The 26,707-nt window shown below is 39.5% G+C and overlaps 1 protein-coding gene across 5 annotated transcripts in view; it reads left to right on the top strand.

The window, feature by feature from the left end:
• daam2 (dishevelled associated activator of morphogenesis 2) overlaps nt 1–26,707 on the top strand; it is a 102,636-nt gene that overhangs the window by 21,332 nt on the left and 54,597 nt on the right. For 4 of the 5 annotated variants that reach the window (XM_081602905.1, XM_081602906.1, XM_081602903.1 and 1 more), the window contains exons 2-3: nt 15,561–15,849; nt 26,408–26,497. In XM_081602905.1, the coding sequence (XP_081459031.1) occupies nt 15,682–15,849; nt 26,408–26,497 (258 nt within the window). In that variant the 5' untranslated portion in view covers nt 15,561–15,681. Of the gene's footprint in view, nt 1–2,858; nt 3,095–15,560; nt 15,850–26,407; nt 26,498–26,707 lie in introns of those variants that run through there. The other variant, XM_081602904.1, reaches the window with a different exon arrangement.

Raw genomic sequence — 26,707 nt, 5'->3', positions numbered from 1 at the left:
TAGCCAGACTGGAGCTGGAGCTTAGCCTATTCCTGCGGGGGGCTTCCTAGGAGTATCCTTCGGAGGTTTGGGAATAGTGAGGTAACCCTGGAGAGAAAGTGGAAGTGATGCAGCTGTGAAAGAGAGAGGAGAATCGCAGGAGCGGAAGTGGACGTCTCGGAGATAAGCCTGCTTCTCCTTGCTGGGTTAATGGATACATCCCAAGGGCTTGCTTAGGAATGGACTCAGGCATTACTGCCTGTGACTTGGTGTCATCTGTCTTGTGTCCCCTGAGGAAAAAAAAAAAAGAAAAATAGCATTATAATCACCCATTTTTCCTCCACATTCTCTTTGCTTTTAAATGTCTCCACTTTGTGTGTGACAATACATCTTTGTGTCAAACGGAACCGATATCTGTTGTTATTTTAGCAATAGATTCTGTTATACAGCACCTTTCAAGTAATATATTTGCAGTTATTTTTGAAAAGCCAAAGTAATCAGTAGAGATCCACTGACAAATTGACTGGCGATTGGAGCTGGAGTTTTTATGCGCTCATTTATTGGTTGCCAAATGGGCAAATATTGATTGATTGTGGTTAGCTGAAGACTAAAAATGACATGCTTTTTTTTTCAGTCAGTGAATGGATCATATCTACTTGCTAACATACCGCTCTTCTGTACGGACGTTGTTCCACAGCGCTGAATGTGATAAATGCTTTTTTTTCAGTATCGCTGTGGTGTTTAAAATAAAGTCAGAAAAGGCAGAAAGACAGAAGGAAGATTCTAGAAAGAAAACTGCCTTTCTGCATAAATTAGTAAAGAATTAAGCAAACAAAAATGAGATGAAAGCATAACTGTAAATAATTACCTTTTATAAGTAGTCAGTTCCATGTCATGCCACATGCTGGGGTAGCTTAAGATGCATTTTCTTCATAAAATATAATCTATAATATAAAGTAATCTGAAAAGAAAAGCTGCAAATGAAGAGTAAAGCATACAAATCTGACTCTAATCTTATTTGAGTATTTAATCTAATTGTGTTTTGCGTAAGCCTATTAGTAAAATGTTTATTTATTAATCACTGAAGGGATAAGGCGGTTTGTAAACTGAACTTTTTTCTGAAGTTCAGTTTACAAATGTTTTGTCATTTGTAACCTGAAAGGAAATGTACATCCTCAATAAATTATTCTTTTTTTGTTTTGCATCAGAAAAGATAACCTGAGGAAAATGAATACAAAGCTGTTTTCAAGTGATTTTATTTACTATGAAAATGATGCTATCCAAACCAACATGGCCCTATGTGAAAAGTAATTGCCCCATAAACCTAATAACTGGTTCTGTCATTCTTGGCGGCAATAGCTGCCATTTAGCATTTGAAATAACTGGTAATCAGCCTTGTACTCACTGGAGGTATTTTTGTAGCATTAGTTCAGCTCCATTTGAAGTTATTTATTATTATTATTATTATTATTATTATTATTATTATTTAACATAACCAGGCTATTTGAGGTCATGCCACAGTATCTAAATTAAATTTATGTACAGACTTTGACTAGGCCATTTCAAGTTCTTACATTTTTAGCCTCTCAAAAGTGAACTTTAAAGAGTGATTTGGATTATTGCCTTACTGAATAAATTAAGTGCCATTGTGCTTAATATCACAAACCTAATGCACTGTACAATTTCTTACAGGATTTTCTGGTATAGAGCAAAATGCATTGTTCTATCAATTCTGGCAAGTCATCCAGATTATCACACTAAAAGAACATTGTCTGACTTTAGACATCCCCTTTATTTATTTTTTTCTTTAAACCAGATGCAACGAGATGTGCACCTTCCACATGTAACTACTTTTCTTACTTGTGGAAATCGGCATATGTATTTAATGAGGTTATATCTGTCTGATTTTGAAATTTGTTTGACCTGAAACATTTTTGTGAAAAAATAAAATAAAATAAATAAACGCATTTAAGGGGTGTTTTTTTTTTTGGCATTATACCAAAATGTAGAATCAATACTGAGAACCGTGTTAAAGCACAGGCTTTAGCACGGTTCTCGGTTTTTATATTTAGTTCAAAAGTTCATAATGCTTTGTTTTCGAATCCTGTTTACATGGCCTTTTAAAGCTGAATGGCTCTAGGTTTTTCGGGGGCAATGCGCAGAATGCTGTCAGTCCTAACTAGTGCAGTTGGGAATTTTTGGTGTTGATCTTTGCTCCCACTAACCTCTCACTTTTATCCTAGCTTGACCTTTGCTTCTCAGACATGTCTATGACATGACCCTCCCCCCTGCAATTCCGTGCATAGCTTTAGACTGAGTTAATGCCATGAACTTGACAAAGCCAGCTGAGTGTTTCTTTTATTTTTTATTATCATTATCACTATCTAGCATGCGTCTTGCCTTCTCATTGAACACTGATTGGATCTCAGGAAAATCTGTTTCCTGGCTGGTTCACAGATGTTAGTTCCAATTAAAAATGCCATGTTATGTTTTGTGCTGTTGCGCTAACAACAGGATTCCAACAACAGGAAGGTGGCTTTCCTTTGGGCAACTCTTTGTGGTATGTCTTGGTCTTGCCTTTCTGTTCCCTCAGAGAAGGAATGTCTCGGGTGGAGTTGCGATTGCATGCATTGTGGGAAATACGAACCACCGAGGGTCATTTCCTCTTGTCTCACTTTCTCCCCTGGCCTCACATCTGTACTGTACTTCCATGCCACAGAAAGTCTATCACCTTGTTACTGAAATCCACATGGATGCTGTCATATGCTAGGGCTGGAATCCAGAAAGGGAGGGCAGGAGGGATGAGCAATCAAAAGAGGGAGAGGGTGGGGGAGAGCTGGAGAGGACAGTGTCAACAGCTTCGCTTTGCTTTGAGCTCAGTCAGCTGAAATCCACGGCTCGACTCAGAAGCTCGGAATGCAAGTGGATGAAACACAAGAACCCCTTTAAAACTAAGTCCAGACATGGAATCTGAAATAAATGGTCTGAATCCAGAAGATGCAGGAGTGCTTTGAATCTCTTTTGTAAACGTACTTTGCGGAGTGGTTCTTTTTCTTGAGTCGTAGTAAAGGGAAGAAAAGAAAATTCATCCCTTAGTGCACCGTCTGTGAACTGAGTAAGTAGGACTTTTTTGATTTTGATGCCTATAACTTTTCCTGGCTGTAGAGGAAAGCTTTGTTCTCTCTTGCATAAAAGATGTTTAATGCGGTTTGTCCGTGCATTTTGTCCTTTTGCTCAGTCCCACCAGGGAAAACCGAACTGCTGCTGACTATAAAATAAACAGTTAGATGGTCTGCAGAACTGCAGCAGCAGGGCAACAAAGGGCTTCTGTTCCTCCATGATAAACAGTCTATGTTTTACGTTGTAAATTGTGGGCACGCTTTAGGTCAAAAACGACAATGAAGGCATGGATGGGAAGTGTGTGTGGTTTTAATGTTTGAGCTCTGTATTCAGCAATGTTGACAGCACTTCCTGTCGGACCCCCAAATCTACTGGTGCAGACTGGTGATACACTGGGGTTTATTTTTAGATATACTTCCTAGAGGTTTTGCTCCAGGGAAAGTAATTTTCTCTGAATTTTTGCAAATGTTCAGTAATCTGCTTGTTTTATTTTGTTTTTGTTTTTCTTTCAGGGCTAATCTTATAAGGAGTTGGAACAGATTGATGCTAAAATTGTCTTTTGCGTTCAAAAGGCCTATCTCAGGCATCCATCTGTAGCTCATTGCACATCAATCACATGGTCGAAGCCTTTGGTGCTGGTTGTCAGCTCAGCATTCAGCCTGGCAGCCACACATTCCATATATCCTGAAAGGACTGAACATATTTGCATCACAGTCTGTGCAAGGCATGTCAGCATGGGATTTGCACACTGTACATTAAAACCTTTTCATAAATAGAACACTTTTATCTCATGTTGGTGCTGACACACAGACCTAAAACTAAACAATTAAAACAGAAGACACAATTCATAATTCATCACGTACTACTGATCTGTCAGGATTAGCGTGAACAAACGGTAACCTCCCGCAGCCAACTGGCAACTCGATGATGAAGACAACAGGATGATGTTTGGTAAAGCTGCTTTAATATGATCTTAAGCATAATTTTTATGTTGTGTTTGCAGCAAATCAGTTAGAATAAATGACCAGGAATAGTTTGCAACTTCTTAAGAAAGGTAGCATGCATCTCTCCCTCTCTAGAAGGTCACCCACTTCAGTGCAAATTACACTATTGTATTTGTGCCAGTGACACAGTTTCTGCAGCTTGTGATGTGTAAGCATATCTCCTCCGTACAGTGCCTCAATTCAGCACAGCATTACTGCAGGCTATTTAGGAAAAAGCACGTTCTGCTCACTTCAGGGATAAGTCCCTTTTTGCCTGGCTATATGTATCCCAAAGGAGCATTCCAGACATTAACCAGAGGCCTCCAGTCCTCAATGCTGCAGCTGTTGACCTCTTACCCAGGGAATATTGGTTGCTATTTGGACCGTGGTGCAAAGAATTCAAAGTCAAACAAAGGCAAGGTAGTGAATCCACAGGGAACTGCTGTGAGAACATGGGAAAAAGCATGTGCAAAAACAAACTTGCAAATATATATATTTTTTTATTTATTATTATTTTCTAGTTCAAAAGTATTTTTTCATAAGTTAGAAGCATCTATGTAATTTGAATGAGTTCAAATGCAATTCTTTCAAAATGAAAGGACCCTTGGGTACTGAAAGGACATGGAGTCTCTGGGAAGTTCGGCATCCTTTCTCTCCTGAGAGTCATGGTAACCGGCTCCGAGGCTGTATCCCTGCCAGGTTTTTCCCCCCGCAAATAATAACATATCTTTAGTCGGGCCTCGTGACTGTGGCACGTTCCTCCAAGATGAAATAAGATGGCAATTTAACACGGCAGGATTGTGCTTTGGGGTTTGAGGGATACGGATGCCAAGTATTGGATTTCATTCCGACCCCTGTTAATATGTGGGAATGTTGGGGAACCTTTGGAATGTGGTGTGGTCCACTTCCCTCTCAGCCCCAATATTAATAGCAAGTGCTCCAGTCAGTGTGATGGGCAGAGATCCACCCGATGCCCTGTGGAGAACTGGGTCAGCAGTGTAACCTTCATCCAGGACCAAGTTTAACATTGTTGTTGCCAGAGTCACATTCTGTATTTGGATGACATAATCCTTCTTTTGTAGGTCACGTTTAAGAAGCTACTAAAGATCTTTAAAGATGTTTCTGAAGGAAAAGCAAAAACTACCTTTTCAGAAAACGAACTATCAGCTTCCTTCAAAGATCTTGTGTCTCGTCTGGTTCTTGGCTTGAATCCAGGCATCCGGTATGTTTACAATATTCGCCTGAGTGTGGCAGGGCAGCTGTTGTTTCAAACTTCAAGATTTTGTTTTGGTTAAAGCATTAAAATCAGCAGAAGCACTGTATCAACTTTCCTGGTTGCTGTTTCATGTGGTCTGTCCCAGTAATGAATGTTCCCTCCAACAGGAAATGACATTCTTTTTTTTTTTTGATGAATCAAACTTAATGAAATAGCTTTTAATGACACCCCTGGAGGATTGAAGAAAATCTCCTCCACTCTTTTTCCAGAGGTTTTAGTTGAAGCATTTCCGTTTAATGGGTGAACTGGGTTTACCGTGCCTCGCAGTCTTGTGTTTTTGGTGACGTTGCAGCCGATAAGACCTCTGAGGATACTCAAGTGACAGTTGTAGAAGACTTTATAATCGAAGAACACATTACGTAATTTTAAAATAGATCCATTTAGAAGTTGGGGTCAACTACATTTGCATGTTGTTAGATCGATGAAGAAAAAAGGTTAATGTAATAATTTGGTGACAACAATGTTCAGGCACATTTAATTTGATTTTGGAATACATTTATATTATCTTGCTGTGTATCTTGCAATGTAAGGAGATGTTACATTCAGTTAACGACTCATGCATATGGTAGTGTCATCTGTCTGTAGCTTTCAGCAACTAAACATGAGGCTGTGTGAGATTTTTCCCAAGTAGTGTTGTTGATTTTATTCATAACAGAGAAGTTATTCAGTTATTCCCCCTGCTGATAAAACTGTGTAATATACTACCTTTATGAAATAGTTCTGTACATTTACTTAAACAAAAATGAAACACACACCCATTATTAGTTTTCAAGTTCTTGAAATAAATATATTTTGTTCCTCCACTTTTTATAGAGTTACGCAAAAATAAGCTATTTATGTTCTCCAGGTATGTGCTTGGATTGCACTGGTGATATGTTGCCCATTGATTTCCAATGGTACTTTTAATGTGTCTGACTGCCCAAAAATATTTTCTAACAGCTGAATGTATTTTAGTTGTAAGTGAGTGAAAAATGCTGTAGCCTTCTTTTAGAAAGCTGACCACCACAGCTCAGCAACAAGTGGGGGGGGAGTGGCGGGGAGAAGAAGCCTTTTGCGCTACTCAAAGCTACATACAGGTGTAGAAAACTTGAGTCACTCTCTTTTTCTGAATCCCATTCCTTTTCTATTTATCTAAAACTTGTATCAGTAGGAATGTCCTGATCTGATCTGTGGTACAGTTGGTGTCAATATCAAAAACCAGATTTTTCTGTTGTAAAGGAGTGCAGTAATATGGCTGTAGTTTGGAGCTGCTTTTAAAATTCTATATAGAAATGGCGTTTTGTAATGTCTGCAGTTGCACTTCTACTTTTTGACAGTATCGGAGCTTTGTTTAATCCGACTGACTCTGCAATACACTTATTATGAAGGTTGAATGCTTGTTCAAATTCATTCAGCTCACATAAAGGCTCTGTTGAAGCAACACACTGGAACTGGATCTTTTTCTTTCCTGGACTCCTTTCTGGGGTGCCGTGGACTACCACAAACTTTAATTGTAACATCTTGGGTTACATAGTTTACAATTTTAAAATTGTGCACTACAGAAAAGAAAGGATTGCCACGTTATCTGTCTGGATTCTCATTTGTCAGATTCTTCCATTGCTCTCTTTAAATGAGAACTGTACAAATGTGTGACAATTCTCATATGAAATTACCCTTTCATTGGCTGTTTGTTAATGGAACAACATGCATCAAAAAGCTAGTAAAACAACATTTGCCTTTGAGCAAGTATGGAAATGGTTAGGTTATGCTAACAATTGCAGCAATTAAAATAATTAATTATAATGTGATCTGATACAAATGAGAGTACTTTAAATGTGTTTTCATACTTAAGCTGCCTGCTTTACATTCTAGTCTTAAGACTTTGACTTAGCTCTAAACCCCTTTCACATTGTTCTCCAGCTATTGTTTAGCCTTGGTAGACGACTTGGTAGATGAAGAAAGGCTGGAGCATGAGAAACTCTGTCCCTTAGGGTCATGTTGTTTCAGAAGGAGCATTCCACCAGGAGATTTCCTGATGCATGTGTTTTGCCTCCAACCCAGACAGCCTTGCCCCTGACTATGCACTGGTGGCACCGTCTAAAGGTGTCTTTCCCAGTTCAAAAGTTGAACAGATTCTCAGCTTTCTTTGCCTCGCAAAATTCTCTGACTGTCTGAAGTTCAGAAAATAAATGAAAGAAGGAAAATGCAAGCAGTGAATGAAACAAAGTTTTCAGGCATAATTAAAGAGGAGAGTGAAAAGAATAGAAGGGTCTGATCTTTTTCTAATTCTTGGAAGATGCATAGGCATAAGAGCAGAGAGCATGCACATCAACTACCTCCAAAATCCTTGGAGAGCACCTGTGTGTTAGACTAAATATGCTGTCAGGCTGTTTCTTAACCTAACATTTATGCCGGTGTATAGAACGCATGGACTATGTAGCTCTAAACCAGAGGAAAAGCAGGTGGTTATGTGGAATATTAAGTCTAATTACGTTTTTTGTCCATGCATGTTGCTTTGGATGTGGTCTTCTAAAGAATACATAAGTATTGAGCTAAAGGGTGTGAGATAAACAGTAATTTTGTAAAAGATGGGGTGTGCAACTTTTGATATCAATTCATTACTTTTTTAATAATTAAGAATAAACTGGCCACCTAAGACTAAAATATCAATACTGAGTGCTCCCGACAAGTCCAAGATCAGGTTTGCTGAAGGAATCAAAAATTCTGTTTTTTGCATTCAGTTTAAAGCATCTAGCATGCTGAGGGGAGTGAGTCCTTGTCAATGCAGACAGCATAGCTCAGTGTGACATGTGATGTCATAATTTGGTGATATTTAATTTGCAATTGCTTTGATTTTGCTCTGACAGCCTTTGCTAGTCTGTGATAAATTTTTGTATGCTACTTCTTCAAATGTGTAATAAATCATACGAGACCATTTTTATATTTGGTTTGGAAAGCAGAATTTCAGTAGTGTAATGCTGGTATATGGTTGTTTGCTTTGTAGGAAGCAGAAATTTAATTAAAAACTGCAGTGCCATTGCTTACCGTGCCGGGCTTCTGCAGAACGACTAAGACCCAATCATCTGGCCTATTGTCTAAGTCCACATGACAAAACTGTGTAGAGATTCATGAAAGTGCTGGCTGTCCAACATGAAAATCCCAGGCAGAATGCGTGCTTTCAAAGTGAGCGCAGGAATGCAGCGCTTACAAATGCACCGTGAAATAATGGCAGTTCTTCCACTGCTGTCAGCTCGGGTCATTCGTTAGTGCAGGCTGAAGCTCATTGCTAACTATTGAGACTCTTCACTAGAAGCAGTGGTTGAACTCATAACACAGGAATGCACTTTAGATTTTGAGGATTTAGTGCTGCTTGTCTCTAGCATTTAAATTGTTTAGACTGTCGGTGTATCTTGTCATTAGTAATGCCAGTTGCTTCAGATCAATCACATGTTGCAGTTTCTCTCGATTAATCTGCCCACCCAAGCTGCTGAAGTAATTGAGGAAGTTGCACATGAACTAGATGACTTTAGCTTTTGTTGTGAGAAAGAGCAGACAGCATATTTGTACGTTTCCATGTGTGCATCTGTGTTGTGGTGGAGTGATTTAGTGCTTACACATATGTTGCTCTAATGTAACTGATTAACGCTGGGCTATAACGGGCTAAGACGTATGTTGTGTGCATGAACTACACAATTCAGAAGTTGGCCTGTGGGTGGGCCACAGATTTTGTGGGTTCCACGAGGGATTGTGCTTCCAGTGTACAAGCTGGTATGTCTTGCAGCGTTTCTTTTTTCGGGGGGTAATTGAGTGATTGTTCCATCATTCTTTGAATAGACAGACAGTCGGATGGGAGAGCAGGAGGGGTTTTTTTGGAGGGGGCAAGTCTGGGGCAGCGACAGTCAGAAAGTGGCATGGCTCCACTGAGCTCAAAGGCAGGCTGAATAGCTGCTTTATGTTCAATTAATGAGTGACTAGTTCACTTTCATGTCAAAGGACACATGCAGCTTTCACACAGCAGTGTCACATTATGACAACGCACAGATAATTCCTAACCCCTTCATGTCCCTTTAAACCTTTTTGTATTTTGTTATGATACCACCGCAAACTTTCATGCGAAGAAGTAGTGTCTTCAGTATATTTGAAGTGGATGAAATTAAATTAATTAAGCTTCTAAAAAAGTGACAGAGACATTACAAGCTGTTGGGACTGTATTCCACTAATTTGGCCTATATGGAAAAATGACAAGAACAAAGCAGTTGTTGAACGAACGCCTGCTTAGATCAAAGCATACCCATGTGTTATATTGGCCCAGTTAAAGACCAGTCCTAATTTCTACTCTAACATTAAAGGTCAGTTTTCAGCTAATGTATGCTTCAAATCTAAGGTCTCTTTTTACTCTAGGTGGTTTAGACTGGAATTCAAGTTTAATACAGTCAGGTTTCACTTTTGATTTTTATCTCTTCAAATTTTTCCATCAACCATAATCCATTTTCCTACAGTTAAACTTTCCTGTTCTAGCACTACTATTTAATTTATAAAGAAAATGGCTGAAACTGCCATGTTATCACATATTTGTATGTAATAAAATCTCTATCCCCATGTTGCCAGATAACACATGAAATCTGTTAATCTGCTTTACATTTTGAATGTTTGTGCCAGCGTGGCACTGCTCCCCCATCCCCAGTATCAGCTGCTTACGTAAACCAGACTACTCTTCCTCCTCCTCCTCTTCCTCCTTCCATGGCCTACACCATGCAGGAACGATTCTCATTTGTGGAACCGAACCCAGAAAACGATTGTGTGGGGGAAAAAAAAAAAAAAGTGTGAACCACAACCTCAACTGTGATCTTTTATTCAGTGCCCCTTAAAAATGCAGTCATTCTGTCTTGTTGGTTTTGATATTTCTCTGTGTTACCAGTTTTATTGTTGCTGCTTGTTCTTCCTCCCATTCTTTCTACTTTCCTCCGACTTAGAATATGGTCGGAAAACCTCTTAGACTCCATGGCTGTTGGTTTGAGATTGTTTCAAGAAGGGTGTGGATATATGAGAATGAAAGTTTCAAAGTTTCTGTCATTTAACAAACTATTCTAACTGAATTATGTGCTTTCTTTAATGAAATCCAAATGCATGCGCAAATTGTTGTTGTAAATTTTTTAGATAGATTGAAAAGGTTAATGTGTTTTTTTTTTCTCCTGCAAACATTGTACCTATGTCTGTGTAAGATGGCAATGAGAGAATTAAAGTTGACACAAATGCTTTTCGTACACGCCTTTTTCTATACAATGGACGTTGAAGCAGGAGCTGCAGCCCATTCTTTGCCGCACCTTCCTCCTTCTCTTCCACTGACCTACTTCCCAACGACTGGGAGGAGAAGATGAAGTAGAGATCTGAATACAAAGTGGCAGCAGCATCTCCCTTTACGGCCATCATTTGCGTCCGTCTTCTTGCTTAGCTGCTCCTCAAACCCTCTTGAATCAAAACAGGTGCGACAACACGGGCTTTGCTTCAGGGCTTTCCACAATTTTTTACTAAAACATCTAACGTGTGTGTACATGCGTATATTTGGGCTCTAAGTTGACATGCTTATATTAAGATGTTTTGATATAGTGTACTGTGTTTGCATTGTGCTTGCCGTCACTATATGTGGAATTGATTTTTACGTGAAGAATTGCATGGAGATAAAATTCTCCCACTTGGCTGCTGTGTTCTCATCAGTGTGTGTTTTATTGTAAAGTCAGGTTAAATGCATAGGATCTCAGAAAGGTACTGAAGGGAAATAGGAAAAACAAGTGTGTGTCAAATTAAAATTAATATTTCATTAATTCAAAACCTAGCTGAAACTTGGTGTAGTTAAGGTTAGGAAAGTTTTCCTCTTTGCTGTGCAAGGCTTTGTTACAGCTGTTTGGGTGGAAGATTGTACATGTATAAATATCGTACAAATGATTGCAGACGCAAAACTAAACATACTTGGAGTTTTTGTTATGATTTTAGGAATTGACTAAAGGTTTATGGAAAACTCAAACAAGAGTATGGAGTCCAGTATGAGCCAATATTGTAGTGTCAAACCTTAAATTGTTGGTGCCCTGTTTGTTATTGTGTTTTTAAATATTCACTTATTTATTGCGCAAGGTGACCAATTTTGCAGTCCATGTAAAAAAAAAACTCTGTAAACAGGTGCACGGCCATTGTAGGAGTAGTAATAAATGAAGATGATTCAATCTAATTAGCGATTCAATAATAGGTCTCTTCAGGACCAACATTTGACATGTCTATTTTATAGGATGGACAAAAAGGGACCTCTATTTGCGTTATTGGAAGTTAATTTAACAAGAGATTTGCATGTCAATGGTAAATAATGGATCCCATAGCACAACCTTGAGGCACTCCTTTTTAAATAGTAGCTGTAGGGAAGATGGAAGTTAATAGAGGCGGTGGAACGACTAAAATCAGGTGATGTCTGAATTGATCACTTTGTGAAAACACTTGGTTGTGTGATTCATTTAACTTTTGGTTTTATCTGTGCCTTAAACAAACCTCAAATTGTGATGGACTTGGTGTCCTTAAAAGCAAAAGTGCACTAATTATTTTTGATTTTTAGAGTGGATATGTTAAAGGAAAGTAAGCAAACTATGCCCATAAATAGGACCTATCAGCATATCAGTCCCACAAAATAACAGTAAGTGTATTTGTACAAAACCACTTCCAGAATAAAACACAGTAGCCCAGAGCTGAGGATTCGGTAACAGACAGGAAACAGAAGGAGGAGGATTAAAGATGGAATAAGTGAATGGTAAGCAGTGGCAAGGAAAAATGACAGATGTTACCATCAGTGGGAGGGTTGTTGCAGGGAACTGTCACTCTGATTTAGCCTGAAACAGAGGAATAATGGAAGACGATAGAGAGGGGGGAAATGAGAAGCCCAGAGATGGTCAGATGGCAGTGGACACGGTCAATCTGGAGTGACATTGCATGCAGATGAAGGTTACATAAACAGCCGGTTCTTAAATTTCTAACTGTATATAATTCTGACTCTATATAATGTATGCTGTGTGTGTGTTTGGAGTCCCGGGCCCGCTTCCTCTGAGCTGGAATCAGGCCAATTGGACTGGTGCTGAGTGAGGACTGCCTGCACGTGGATTCTGGTGGGAGAGAGAAGATAAAAACAGACACTAAGAGACAGAGGACAGGAGGGTTAGGCTGTGTGTTACGCTGAAGGGATTTAATAATCTCCACTGATTGTTTACAGCAACAAAACATTGTTTGCCACTATAAAAACTTACTGCTGCTAAGTCAAAGTTATCAAACTTAACAGTTTATTTTTTTTAATTATTTTACCAAAATGTGTATCTGTGCGTAATATGTAATGCATAATTTAACTGCTATTCCTGTTAGGGGTTGAAGTAGGGGTACACATTGCCTTTCTGACATAATTTTAGTTAATTACCATAATTAATGCTATACAATTAGTTGTTTGGATACTTACATTGTGAGCTTTTATTTTCAGATTTTTATTTATTTATCTTCTAGCAACTACCGCTTCAGGAGCAGTGATGATATTACAGCTAAGAGTTTGCACAGGGCTTTTTCATTGAAGTAGTTGTTATGCCGGTTTATAGATTGCAGGATTTCAAAGAGCAACTCGACCGTCTTAAATCAACAGCTACCTTTGCGATCTCAGGTGCTTGTGAAAACTGGCAATAGGCTACAAGGTTAAATTTACCACATATTAAACTGCGTTAATATATTGGAGAAGAAATTGTAAAACAAAAAAAAAGAAGACAAAAAGACATCCAGAAAAAAGCCTTGATGTTTTGAGTTGTCAGAATTAAATGAATAACTTAAATAAACCTCCAACGCGTGGAGCTGCATAATATATGAAATCACAATCAGCATCGTGAGATTGTTGTTTGCAATCATAGAAATGAAAAGGACCGCTCTGAAGGAAGATTTGGTTGGCTGCTGCTACTGTAGATGTAAAGTGACATCCATCTCATGCCAAATATAATTTTTCCAGCTGGAGGGAATCTCACTGACCTTGTTGCCCACACAATATTAACTTTAATGACCCACATGCTAACGCTCACAGGGAGAGGTGGGGGCATTGTGATGACGGGAAAGAGGAGGGCAGAGCGAGGCTGTTATGGATGCACACCACAAATGGAAATAAAAAAAAAGCACTTTGGAAAACGGGAATAAAAACAGTGAAACATAAGAATTCATTAAAATGTTACTGAATAAAAATAATGCAAGTTAATCATTTACATTGATACTAAACATTATAAACAATACTTGTAAGCATGAAAAAATGAAATAATGAAAATGTAAAATATTCAAACCCCAGCTACACCCGTTGTACATTTGGCTGCTCTGCTTTAAGAATCTTTTTAGGAGTGATGTAATTATTATTTTGATGCTTTTGTACCTCTTCCCAAACTGCATTCGTTTTCCTAATTAAATAAATTACATGTTTCTTTTGGTGCTGTTTTAGAAAAATTGTAAAATATAATAGAAAAAACTATGAAGAGACTGGAGTCTCTGATAACTACTGATATCTTAAAACCTTTGGCTTGTGGTGTAAATGTAAGACTGGCATCACATTCACAGAAGCTATTGTTCTGAAACAAACCAGTCCACGGTTTTATTCCTGATTTGGGGAATTTGATGTACATCTTCCACACTTCTCAGTCTGACAATTTCCTGTTTAGTGTCTGTCAATAAAGGCCACTAGTTCTACAAAAGATGTTTGGTTTTTTTCTGTCTTAAACTATCATCTGATTTTTTTTATTTTTACTTTTATAATTGATCAAAATATAATAGTATATGTTATATCAGAAATGTATGGATTTTATGTGTAATTTTCAAGAATTAAAACTGGTCACTTTTATGAGCGTAAGAATAAAGTTACCATGGTTGCTTCCAAGTTTTCTATAGACCGCATATGTTTATAAGTGAATTAAACGTTTTATTTATGGTAGAAGCATTTTTACCGTCAGCTCGGTCTTTGAGCGGGTCCATAACAATGATGAGCATGTCACGGAAACGGCAACAAGATGAAAGCTGAATGTGGGTTCACAGCTCCAGATTGGAGACTGAAAGAGTTGGTCAAAACGAGCAGTAAAAAGGAAAAATGGAAATGTGGTGGGGTTTTATCTTCCTTTTTCTCTTTCTTCTCATGTTCCTGTTGAGGGCCTAGAACGTTCATAAAGAATTTACCATGCTGCTAATTTTAGACAGCTCAGTAAAAAGCCCTACACTGAGCAAGAGATGGTAGAGATTCATGCTCAGTCAGGATACAGCATATTGGGCTCGCTTTTTGTGGATACTGAAGTTATAAAATTTGACTGCCTCATTAAACATGGGTGCACGGTTTCAGGACGTACTTGGTTCCTTAAAGGTTACGTAAAAATATTAAGAGAGAGCCCGTAACATTTATAGACATTTTATATTTTAAATGTGGTGCAAGCTTTAAGATTCCATTAACATTCTGTTGCTTCAAAATTGATTTCTCGGTCAAGTACTCATACTGGATTTGCACGCTTGAGATATTTGCATAACATAAGTGTGGTCCATTCATTCACAAATGTGGTAAACTGATGCATAAAGAAGAGCTGAGGTAACTTCTCAGCAGAGATTGGTCACGATATTTTTGCTTTCTATACTGAAAAGACTAGAATGTATTAAGCAGGAACCACCAATGCTCTATTCAAAGCACTGTGGCACATCTTTGCTCATGCAGTAGAGTCATGTGTCCGCTGCAGATCCAACATTGTACCTCTTAAACAAGAGATTTCTTTGCTGTGGTAAAGTTGCAACCACTGACAAAATGATAATGTTGTGCCGATTCCTGCATTTCAAAGTGCCTTTTTTGGTTAGCCAGCAACAAAATCCCCACCCTGGCTTGTAAAAGCCACTTCTTGCTTGGATTTTTTTTTTTTCCCTTGACGCAGTTTCTGCAGGTGGCTTAGTGATGTTTGTTTGGATGTGGTGTAGGTTGCTCGCGTGTTTTTTCCAAACAATATCAGGCTGCTGGAAATGGGTATCGCCTCTCAGTCTCTGAAATAAAAAATAAATAAATAAATAAAGATTCCCGAGAGAAAAAAAACACAGACCAAACAGCTTAAATCTTCATTAACCAAGAATGTATTCAGTAAATACAGATGACATTGGCCATCTGGGATTGTCAGTATCTCTAATCCTCTCCGTTTTTCTTCGTTCTTTTCCAGATCATGCCCCCCAGATAGCAGTCTCGTCATCCTTTCCACTCCCCCCTCCCTTGTCCCTTGGCCCCGTCCTTTACCTTCCTGGTTCAGCACCACCACTGCCAGCTTCGCCACCGTAGCCACTATGCCTCCCAGGAAGAGGACACGGGCGGGCCTGGGCTTCCTGTGCTGCTTTGGAAGCAGTGAGCCACCGGAGATCAACCTTAAGGACACCGTGCCGCTGCAGCTGCTGGAGTTCAGCTCCCCCATGCCACCTGCAGAGGAGCTGCATGCCCGCTTTTCTGAACTGGTGGTGAGTAAAAATGAAAACGTTTGTCTCTGATGGAAAAAAAAGTTCTGGTGTTTGACACCACATATGCCATTTTCTTTTATTTTGCTCTAATTCTTTTTGCACAGTTCATGTACAGATTTATACAAAATTCTTAGTTTGGATTTTTTTCTGAATTCATTTTACTAGGTTGAATATTCATTTGCATCACATCGACAACTTTACTCATAACAGCAACTAAACATACATTCATTGCACACAGAACTTTGTGGTCATCAATTTCTCATGAAATTAGATCACACAGGACCAATGAAATGATTTTTTAACACAGAAAGATTATTCTGACAAGGAACAAGACTATATTTGTTGATTGAGTATTGTATTCACGTATCTTAGTTGAAAGGAGAAAATGAAAGGAGCATCTTCACGAGACTTTTTAACAGAAGGAAGCGTGAACTGCTCTAAAATTTCCTGGTAGAGGATGGCTGTGTTGACTTTGGACTTGATGAAACACTGTGGACCAAGTTTCTTTAATAGCCTCATTCTGCCGCAGATGAACAGGCTCCCCAAATCACCACCGACTGTAGAAATGTCTCTCTGCTTGAGAAGCAACTTGGAAACGGTGCTTCTTCAGACTCTGTGACCTTATTTTCTGAATGAAATGCAAAATTAATTTTCATCTGAAAACACTTTTATTTCATATACATTTACTACTGAACAACAGTCCACTAGTTTTTCACATTGACCCAGATAAAATGATTTTAATGGAGTCTCTGGTTAAGGAGATGATTAATGCAAGGAATGTGAAAATTGGAGCCCATGTAGTGTGGTGGCTCTTGAAGGTCAGACATTTAATCTCAAGTTTTGTTTCTTTTTTTTAATCCTGGTAAAACAAAAGTTAAATAAAAGAAATTAAGTTAAGGAGTTAATTCAGTTGCGTGTGCAACTTTTTTTTTCCTCTCAACTTTCCATTAATATACTTAAAATTTTGCTCTACATTGTCAGTGATGTTTGGCTGGGCAACTGTTAAGTCTGCAGCTTTACCCATAATTTTGTTATTCATAATATTGAAATTACATAACTGTTGCAAACTACAGCCCACTTGTAGCGGTCGTGTGTAATCTTTCAGCATTCAGACAACCCAATCATCATAATTAACAGAAACAAACACCCGGAATACATAACTGTGTGTTATGACTTCATGTCATTATGAATTTAAAGTTTTGAATTGAATCATCGAAACAAATTAACCTGCGTTGAAGCATAATGCGTGACATGCCTTTCACTAAAAGTAGAACAAGACTCTTCTTACTGTTTTCCTTCTTGGCTTGCAGCCCGATAGTTTGCGTGTTGCTCATTATCCTGAACAAATAGGATTAGAGGCAAGAATTAAAATGCTTGAGTCTTGCGGAAGTTGTCTTGATGGTTGGCTGAGGCCATGACCCAACCCCCATCATCAAACTCAGACGAACACAGTGCACGTCTCGTGCACAGATCACGCTTACTGGCAGAAGCTTGGCGTTTGCACCAGTGCCAGATGGGGATCGTTGTGCCGACATGTGCCCAGGCAGTGGAGAGAGATCAGGGCACAGCTGTCAGAATGGAGAGCTCTGAAGTGAGTTTCAGCTGCCATGGAAGAACAGGGCTGTGCTGTGTTTGTCCGTTTGCTCACTTCCTGTGTCATGCTCTCGCTGTCAGTCTTGTCTGATTTCATCGTAGCACCCTTCTCGCTTCCCTTTGGCCTCGGATTTCCTGCTTTATGCTATCCCTCCCAACATTATGTCTAATGGTGTGCCTGCAGGGCAGCCTGTGGCATGTCTAACTTCTCAGAGAAAACTAAAAGTCTGTCTGCAGGATGTGTCCCTTCGCTGTGGATTTAAATTCAGGAAATATTGAAAAAAGTGGATTTTTTCTTTTTAGCTAACTGACAAGACGGACAACAGGTTTGCATTGTAGGCCTTCTGGTATGCACTTGGAACGTGTAAACCATTAAACAACAGTAGCTCAAGATATTTATTGTCAAGATTGAACAAAATGTAGTAATGAGGTTGCAATAATTATACCATCATTTGTGTCTGTTGATTTTTTTTTTTTTCTTCTTTTACATAAAGTGAAAGACCGTCTGGCCTCTCTGAACATGTAAAACAACAGTTCACATGTGTGATACAAGTCAAGGCTTTGCAGAGATACTTTTGCATCAATTCTGCTTTGACTTTAATAAAAAGAATATAATAAAACAATCAGAGACTGTTTTGAGTTTTTCCTGCCTGCTCGTCATATGGGAGCATTTAGCCAAATCACAGCAGCAATCCTCGTGGTTAAGAGGACTGAACGATCCGCGGCTTCTTCTGGGGTAAAATTAAGATGAAAGCAAAACAGATGCCTAAGTGAGGCGGAAGAAAGCCAAAATTATTTGCCACCGATTTATAAAACTCCTGGATTTTTCTTTCCCAACCAAGAAAACACTGAAAACATCTGCTTTTATTGGAGGAAAGAAAAAAAAACGAAACAGCTTTCCATACATGCAGGCTACGATCCTCTCTTGCTATAAAGTTTGAAAAGATAAAAGGAATTTCCTGTAGGTCGATCGCCCAGTGCCTGTCAACTTAATTCATGTCTTCTTTTTCCATGACCTATGCATGAACATATTTTCTGAAACCAAGGGCACCTGGCCTCTCGATGTCTGTTTCACCGATGAGGCAGCAGACAACGTGACACAGTTTTGACAAGTCATCCAAACACTGGTTCAACCAGACCTCCTGGAGACAGCCATCCTGGGTTCCCTGTTTGTAACTTAAGCAGAGAGCTCGAGCGGATGTCGGGAAGAGAAGGGCAGGAAGGACAGAGAAATAATACATAACATAGTGAGTTTCCATGGAAACGGGAGACGGGGGATTATTGTTTTGAAAGTGTTTCCTGACTAGGGGAACAAGACTCGGTGGACTTTTTGAAATGGGATTGACAGATCTGGGCCAAGTGAAAAAAGTAAACCACCTACACGTCTCATATGCATAATGGGGTCTCTTTTTACTGTGTCAGTAGGTGACACGCTGCACAGTCAGCAACCACTGTATTTGTGGAGTGGGGCTGGGGAGGAAATAGGGGGGATTTATGAAAGAAAATTTAAATCTGCAACTTTTTATCCCTTTTTTGTTTAATCTTAAACCAAAGGTAAATGCCTTTTACTTATTGGGGAATAGAAACCATGTTTAACTGTGTAGCATTCACCACATTTACGTTATTCTGTCCAGTATAGAGTCCAGTTAGTTTCTTCGCCACAGGGGAATAAAGTCAAGCACCTTGGCATGCATGCTGCTTCTGCAAACATTTGCACCGGAATGGCTTGTTCTAAAAATTCAAGCCATAAAGCAAAATCCATAAGGGCATGCATAAATGACTTTTGTGTAGAGATGACAAAACTCCACACAAATCTGTCTGCTAGGATGAGTTATAGGGGAGACTGATCCAGGCCACCTTGTAGCTGTTCTCACAAACTTGTGAAAGCAGGAGAGTTGAAGCTAGCTCCAAAGAGTTGCACCAGATTATTACATTTAATTAAAGTTCATGTGTGTAAAGGGAAGTGATTCAAAACCTTTGGTTTTTGTGATGCCATGAATTCCATCGTATTGTCAAGTGGCATCTTTTTTTTTTTTCCTTTGATTGCTTTTTTTATGTGAGGTTATCTACAGAGGGATGACTCTGTCCTGCAAAGATCTCAAACCATTAAGCAACCGTGTCTCTTTTGTGTTTTGCAAAATGCACCTGTATGACCTGTGGGGCCGGCAGTGAAGCAAAAATTGACATGACATATAGTCCTCGGCCTGTAGATCAAGAAACTACTGTAACAAGACAAGCATGTGTGGTTTTCCATTCTTGGTTCTCTTGTGTAAACACTGAAGTCTGTTCTGTCAGATGCACAGCTCAGCCTGGAGAAAGTGTTAATAGTAAACCTGCCATTGAGTTTGTCATAAACCCAAATAAAAGCCCAGTGCGAATCTGGAAACAATCGCTGCTGATCGTCACAGTGTAAGCATCACTTCAGTTTAACTATACATTTTGCATCTGGCAGCAGCTGCATGTGTTGTAGGTCTGCTCTTTGGATCACAGTGCACTTTTAAGCTCCCCCCCCCCTACCCCCTCCACCCCAAGAACTTCTAGGCTTGCATGCATAGTTGATATATTGGCCATGTGTGAAGTCTGGCGGCACACCAAAAAACATCAACAGCTTTATTTTTGTTTGTCAGGACCATTCCCTCCTAATACCTTTTATCATCAAATGAGCAATTGCTCTCGTGGTTTGATCATTTAAAGTGGGTTTGCCTGAGTAGGTCCGGTCCTTTGGTTCATTTCTCATTGGTGGCAGCTCAGTAAACCAAAATGAACCTTTTGTTTCTACAAAGAGAAGCCAAGTGTGAGGTTGTTCAGGGACAACTACGCTGGCATTTACGCGTCCAAGCTGATAACAGTGAGTGTTTACTGTGGGGAAAAGTGGCATATGGGAGCAATCTGCGGAGACGTTTATAAAGATGTAAAGGATAAATTTCCCATTTCTATGATTTTTTTTATGATGCTCATATATTATGTCCCACATTTTCAAAATATAGGAATGAACAAACATGCGTTGTGTCCACCTGTGATGATTTGTTGCGAGGATGTAGCGCACAGCGTATCTGCCAAATTGAATCGACTCTACTAGGCCAACATCTGGATTGTACAATACTCACAGACACGAGATTAATGTTCGCTCTGCTTTGCTCTCTGCCCTCTTTTTCTCTCCGTCTGTTTTCGTCTTCCCTTTGCTCTCTGTCATAATTTAGGACAACTTTAATCCAACTGTTCTGTAGCGGTCCAGCTGTGGTCCAGATGCGTAACCATTTACTGTATCGTTGAGCGGTGACCTTCGGCAGTGTCCACTCTTCTGTGTTTTCTCATAAGAAAAATGGAAAATGTAGTCCTGACGGCAGTGATGGTAGAATTACCATTTCTAATCTGAAATGCCAGGAAAACCTTTGAAACGTTTTGAAACATAAATCTGTTCCCAGTGTTCCATGCTGTGTGACTTTCGAGCCGGACACAAATCAAATCCGTTGCATAACGGCAGGGAATGGAAATGTTCTCCTCCCCCTGGGCAATGGGAGTGAGTTTCCTTCCCCGTACACACCCAGGGATGCACCCATCGTTCCTTTCCGTTTCCCTCCCTTCCTTCTCTTGCGATTCTAATTTTTTTTAACGTTCTCTTCCTAAACTGCTGCGAAGGCAGTCCTCACTGTCCTGAGTCAGCCCCGTCATGAATGTGGCCAAAGCTTGTTTACGCGAGAGCTGTCTGCTAGAAGTTGCTACTGTCTGAAGCATCGGAGCGGCTATGACTCGTATAAATGCTTCAGAACAAAATGTGACTGAGCCTTTATTAACGGAGTCAAAAAACCAGTGGTAGTATGGTGATTTTGAATTTCTCTATTCACTTAAAGTCAATCTTTGAGCTTTTTTGATTGTCGTTGTGATCTCTTTAAAAAAAAAAAATCAAGGTGATATTATACAAAGTCTAGTAAATGAAACGTGAGCAAACTCACTGTATCTTGTTTGGGTCAATAATGACCACTCCGACTTCCTGTAGTCTCCCTGGAGGTCTAATATGACTTCCTGCCTGCTTTCTCCTGACTCGCTCATGCAGGATAACCTGTACAGCTCATGAGTCTGTTCTCCCGGCTTATGTTGCTGGACCTAACAGGAGGTAAAGATATTTGGGTCCACCCTGGAAATGCCACTTCATAGACATGAATGCATGAGAGAAGATGTCACATTTCCCATGTATGTAAAGCCACAAGTATTTCCAGTCCACAAAGACACTCCCACTGCAAAGGCTCACACCAACTCTCGCTCCGATTCTTCATTCCTCAGGATCTGTGTCTAGATATCAGCTTCCATCTTAAGCCTACATGCAACTTCCAATGTTTTACATGCAAACCAATCTTTTATCAAATGTGTTTACATGTTTTTTCTGTCGCCTTTCTGTCCTATCCAAGTGTGTTGTTGTACCCAAGTGTGTTCTCCTGTGAATTTGCTGTTTAATTAAGATAGATTTTCTTCATTTTTTAAAAAATGTTTTTCCACTAACTATGACTTTTTACCCAATGGTTCATTTCACGTCATTCTGCTTCTCTTCAAACAAAACCTTGCACACCCCTAGCAAAGACGTGTAAATAAACATGTTGAAATTGTTTTTGACAAATGTAGAAATTGCAACGTCTGTTTTAATTTGGAGAAGAAAATCCTCAAAAATCTAAGAGATGGATCGTTGGACGATCTAATATGAGGTCATAAAGAGAGGTCTTTTTTTTATACTTTCTGTTCTTCAACTCACCCCACATGGGTGTAATTTAGGATTTAGGTCTACAGACTGAGATGGTGATGGAAAAAGTGATGGATTTGGCCATATATTGTCTATTATTGTTCTACTGAAAGCCCCAATGATGACAGACTTTAATTTAGTAATAAAATCTGCCAGATTTTCAGCTTTTTTTTATATTTGGAGTTTTAATATAAACGTCCCTAACCATGGTTCTTAGGCCTCACCAGTCACTATTTAAGACTGTTTACAGAATGGGTCTTTATTTCTATTTTGGAGCAATGCTACAGCTTTCTTTTGCCTTTGTAAGTGTACCAAAGACTAAATTTGACTAATGCTGTTTAGATTTTGAAACTTGCCGCATTGCAACTCTGTCATATCTTTTGAATTAAATTGGCTAAACCGAGAAGCCCACAAAAATTTAGAAGCCGGAAATTAAGTGACAGAAGAGATTTATCTGCAGCAAACATGACGATCAGATCTCACCTTGATAACCTTTAAGAATAGTGTAACATTATTCAGCTGGCAGCTCTGCATGAAATATGAAAGGATTTGGAGGTATGTACTTTCCCCCTTCTCAAGCAGCAGGTGTAACAATATTATCTTTGCTTTATGTGATTTCCCAACTGAAACGTGCTGGCGTAGGAAGGAGGCACGTTGAGGGAGGTATGCCGCTACAAAGAGAAAAGTCTTGGGTTTTGTTTTGGAAGAGTGAAGGAATTACCTGTTTTCTGGGGTGCTGCTTGGGTCACGAGGCGCTCCACGTGATGTAGATGTGATATTGAAAACTGTTTGAAAGGTGGGAGGCAAGATGGAAGTGGAGGAAAACCGAGCAATGTTACATAACTGGAAAAAGAGAAGTACTCCAGCTACAATGACGAGAACATTATCCCCAAGTCATCATCCATAACTTAGTGTTTTCTTATTTTTCTGTTGTGAATGCTGACTTGGAATGTTTCAATCTGACGATAAGTAAATTACAAATTTTGTGTATCTTAATAGTACCTTGCCACACTTTTTTTTTTCCATTGCTGTCATTTTTTTTTTCTTGATACCTTCTATATACCTATATAAGTAATTCTAGATTTTCTTGTCGTATGCAGTTTGTCTAAGACATTTAATGCAGTACACTGCAAATTATTAATGGGGCGGATGTCAAAAAGTGCTCTCATTCCTGGTAGAATGCAAAACAAATCCAATATTGATAAGTCATTTCATCAATGAAATTAGACATAATGAGACATTTATCCTGCCTGTTTCAGCTGAAAAATAAATAAATTTAGTAGAGGTAAGTAGTGGACTGCAGAACTATGCACACACTTAACATAATACTTATTTGAAGCTCTTTTTGCTTTAGTTTCACCATTTAGCCTTCTGGAGTTCCCACCTACCTTTAGTTATAGTGACGTTCAGCTATCCTACTTGGATTTTCCTTTGCATCAGAGGGCTCTTTTTGTACAATGGTATTTTTTCACAGATCATGGCATCACCAGAATAAAATTGGAGCTCGGTGTCTAGCCAGAGTTCTGAAATAAATGTCGTGGAAAAAATGAGGGCTTTGCCTCATTTCCCACTGCGAAGTACCTGGAGAGAGGGAGGAGAGGGGAGAGTTGAAATGTAATTGACATGGCCTACTGTTATTTGAAAAGCAGGCAATCACCAATTTATTTAAAACAGAACAAAGACGTCCTTGAATGAAATTCGATGCTTTTTACCATCTAAATCTACATTAAAACCAAATTTGGGGTGTAGTTTTTCTGTCTGAGCTTCTTTTTCATGGAAAGATTTAAACGCAAAGCAGAAGCCTGTATTTATGGGGTATTAAAAGTATTCAAGGAAATTATAATTACATTTAAAATATAGGTAACATTTAATGAATAATAAGAATGACAGATGTGCGATGGATTTGAAAAAGTGGCAGCACTGTTGTTTTCAACATCTTAACAGCTTTTAATCTAAAAGTTTGGAAATTACAGCACTGTATATGCAGATGATCCCTTGTTTTAAATTCCATTGAAATGTTTCATATTCTCTGGGATGTCTTTGACACAGAAGGTTGTAAGGTTCTTGCTGTTTAAGTTTCTCAGTATTCATCTTTCACATTGGTCCCACCATGTAAAAACCTCAGAAAGGAGAGGCCTTAGTAGTAGCAGGAAGGAGAACACAAGCTGCATAGGGATAAGATGCTGGCTTAACCACCATCTGGTCCACATCCAGGGGTCTCATTCTCACAGATTCTCACCGGCTCAAAGAATTTAGCTCTTCCAAAGAGCAGCAAATCTGACAGCGGGGCTTTGACCCTGCGACCAGGCAACGGGCCAGAGAAGAGCCGAGTATGGGGAGAGAGGCCTGTGCTCACCAACGAAATCTGTTGACACTAAAGGACACTGAGACAGCGATTTAATATTCAGCTGCCACATAATGGCAAGGTTTGCCCTTGATCTTACATTGTTTTAAGCTTGGTGGGAGTCTCTGAAGTCCTGCTGTTAAAATGAAAAATACTCTAGGATTCTACAGCTTCTTTGTGGTTTCTGTCTGTGTTATATCCCATTTTAAATTCACACCCCTCAGATATTTTCCCTCTCCACCAAAAGCCACAGCAATGCTTCTGCTGGTTATCCCATTGAAAGAAACGGGCCAGGGATGATGTCATTCTTCATAGTGTCAAATTCTTGGAATTTGGGCACCCTCAGCCTTCCCTGCCCAGCGGAGTTGTTGAAAACAAACTCCGGGTGGAATAAAGGGGGCCCCCACCTCTGTCACCAGTGGCCATCTTCATCCTGGGCTTCCTTGGAGGCCCGCTGCCCGTGCCTGATGTCATGGTAGCAAAACCATTATGAGGAGATTAGCTCGAGTTGAGCGCAAATCCTCATTGGGAAAGCTTTTTCTCCTCTCTTGCTTTTTTCTTGTCCCATCAGTTTCCACATCCACAGGGGACTGTTCTTTAATACATCGCTCTGTTCGCCTGTTATTTGACTCCTCTCTTGTCTGATTTGTTCATCTTTGTTTTCCAAACTTTGTTTTTCCTCTCTGGCATGCAGGGACTCATTTCCAAGGTTCATATGCATTTCAAAAGGTGCAGGGGGCTCCTTGTACCAACACGAAGAATTGAGCCGAGCGGCAGCGTGAATTTTAAAACGCTCTTCTGTAGTGAGCGGAGCCAGTTCTCAGCTGGACCATTAAAGCTCACTGTGTAAACCAAATGAGTCTGGGTCATTTCACCCTTGCCAGTTTCTGTCGCCATTTCATATATAAATACACTGGCAATACTGGGCTTCATTTTTTCATGCCATCCCTGTAAACCTTACCATCTGAATTGATGCCCTTTTCTGGTGTTGGTATGGAAGTTATAGTTTCCTATTTTAAATGAAAGGAGTGGCATCCGGTGAAGTCTGCTGCTGTTGCCCATTTACTCTAGCAACATCTTTTGCATGATTCTGCATCCTTTAGTTTGTTAACGGTGATTATCTGAGCTACTGTTGGCTTTCTATCTTCTCAAACCAGTCTGCTCATGATCCACCAACATTAACACGGCAAGACACTGGATTTTATTAGGATTTTTCTCGCCATTCTTTGTAAGCTCAATAGATTGTGTATAAGAATCCCAGCATATCAACAAAACCATGGCATGTTCAAAGTAATTTATTTCCAGTCGGGTCACTTTTAACTTTCGGAAGTTCTCTTCACCACATCTATATGCCTAAATTGGTCGAGTTGCAGCTGTGTGATTGGCTAATTGACAGTTAGCATTAACAAGCAACTGAAACTAATAAAATAGCTAGTGAGCCATTTGGGTCAATAGCCTCAGATATTCACATGGATGGATCCGTACAACTGACCTTGTGCTGGTAGCCAATTTTTTACTGGTGCCATTTAACCGTTTTTACCTAAAAGTAGACTATGAGTACAGAACAGAAAATTACTTTATATTGTCAGCTGTAAAAACGGGTACAAAGTATTCTCCTGGCAGACACAAACAGATGCATCGTGATCCAAAATGTCCAGGATTAGACCAAACCCCTTTTTATACCTAATAAAAAGTCAGGTATGGAACAATGAAAACTGTAAAAGTAAAAAAAATGCCAAAGCAGTAAAACGACTATAACCCAGAATTGACTAATCCATGTAGACATTACAATGTGTCCTTTCTCTGTGTCACAGCTTTCTCAATTATTGTTTTCTGCACATTTCTCTGTGCAGGCTGTTGGGGTTAAACTTTTCTCATTGTTTTTGCAGGATGAACTGGACTTGACCGACAAGAATAGAGAGGCCATGTTTGCGCTGCCCGATGAGAAGAAATGGCAGATCTACTGCAGCAAGAAGAAGGTGAGCTAGCCTGTGTTTTGTACTTTATCCTACATCAGCTCTGATCCTCTGGCTGGCCTTCTGTTGACTGGCTGCCTGAAGCCACAGTTTAGAAACAAACGTCAACCTTCAGTGAAGGGGGCGGGGGAAAGCATCCCCTAACGGCCCACATTTCTGCTTCCAATTTCTTCTTTGACGTAAACATGTGCACGTATTGCAGTATTGTTTTAG

Source organism: Poecilia reticulata, chromosome 22 (genome assembly GCF_904066995.2).
Source record: "Poecilia reticulata chromosome 22, P_reticulata-male-v2, whole genome shotgun sequence".
NCBI classification, from domain to species: Eukaryota; Metazoa; Chordata; class Actinopteri; order Cyprinodontiformes; family Poeciliidae; genus Poecilia; species Poecilia reticulata.
This window is presented reverse-complemented; position numbering and strand designations above follow the sequence as displayed.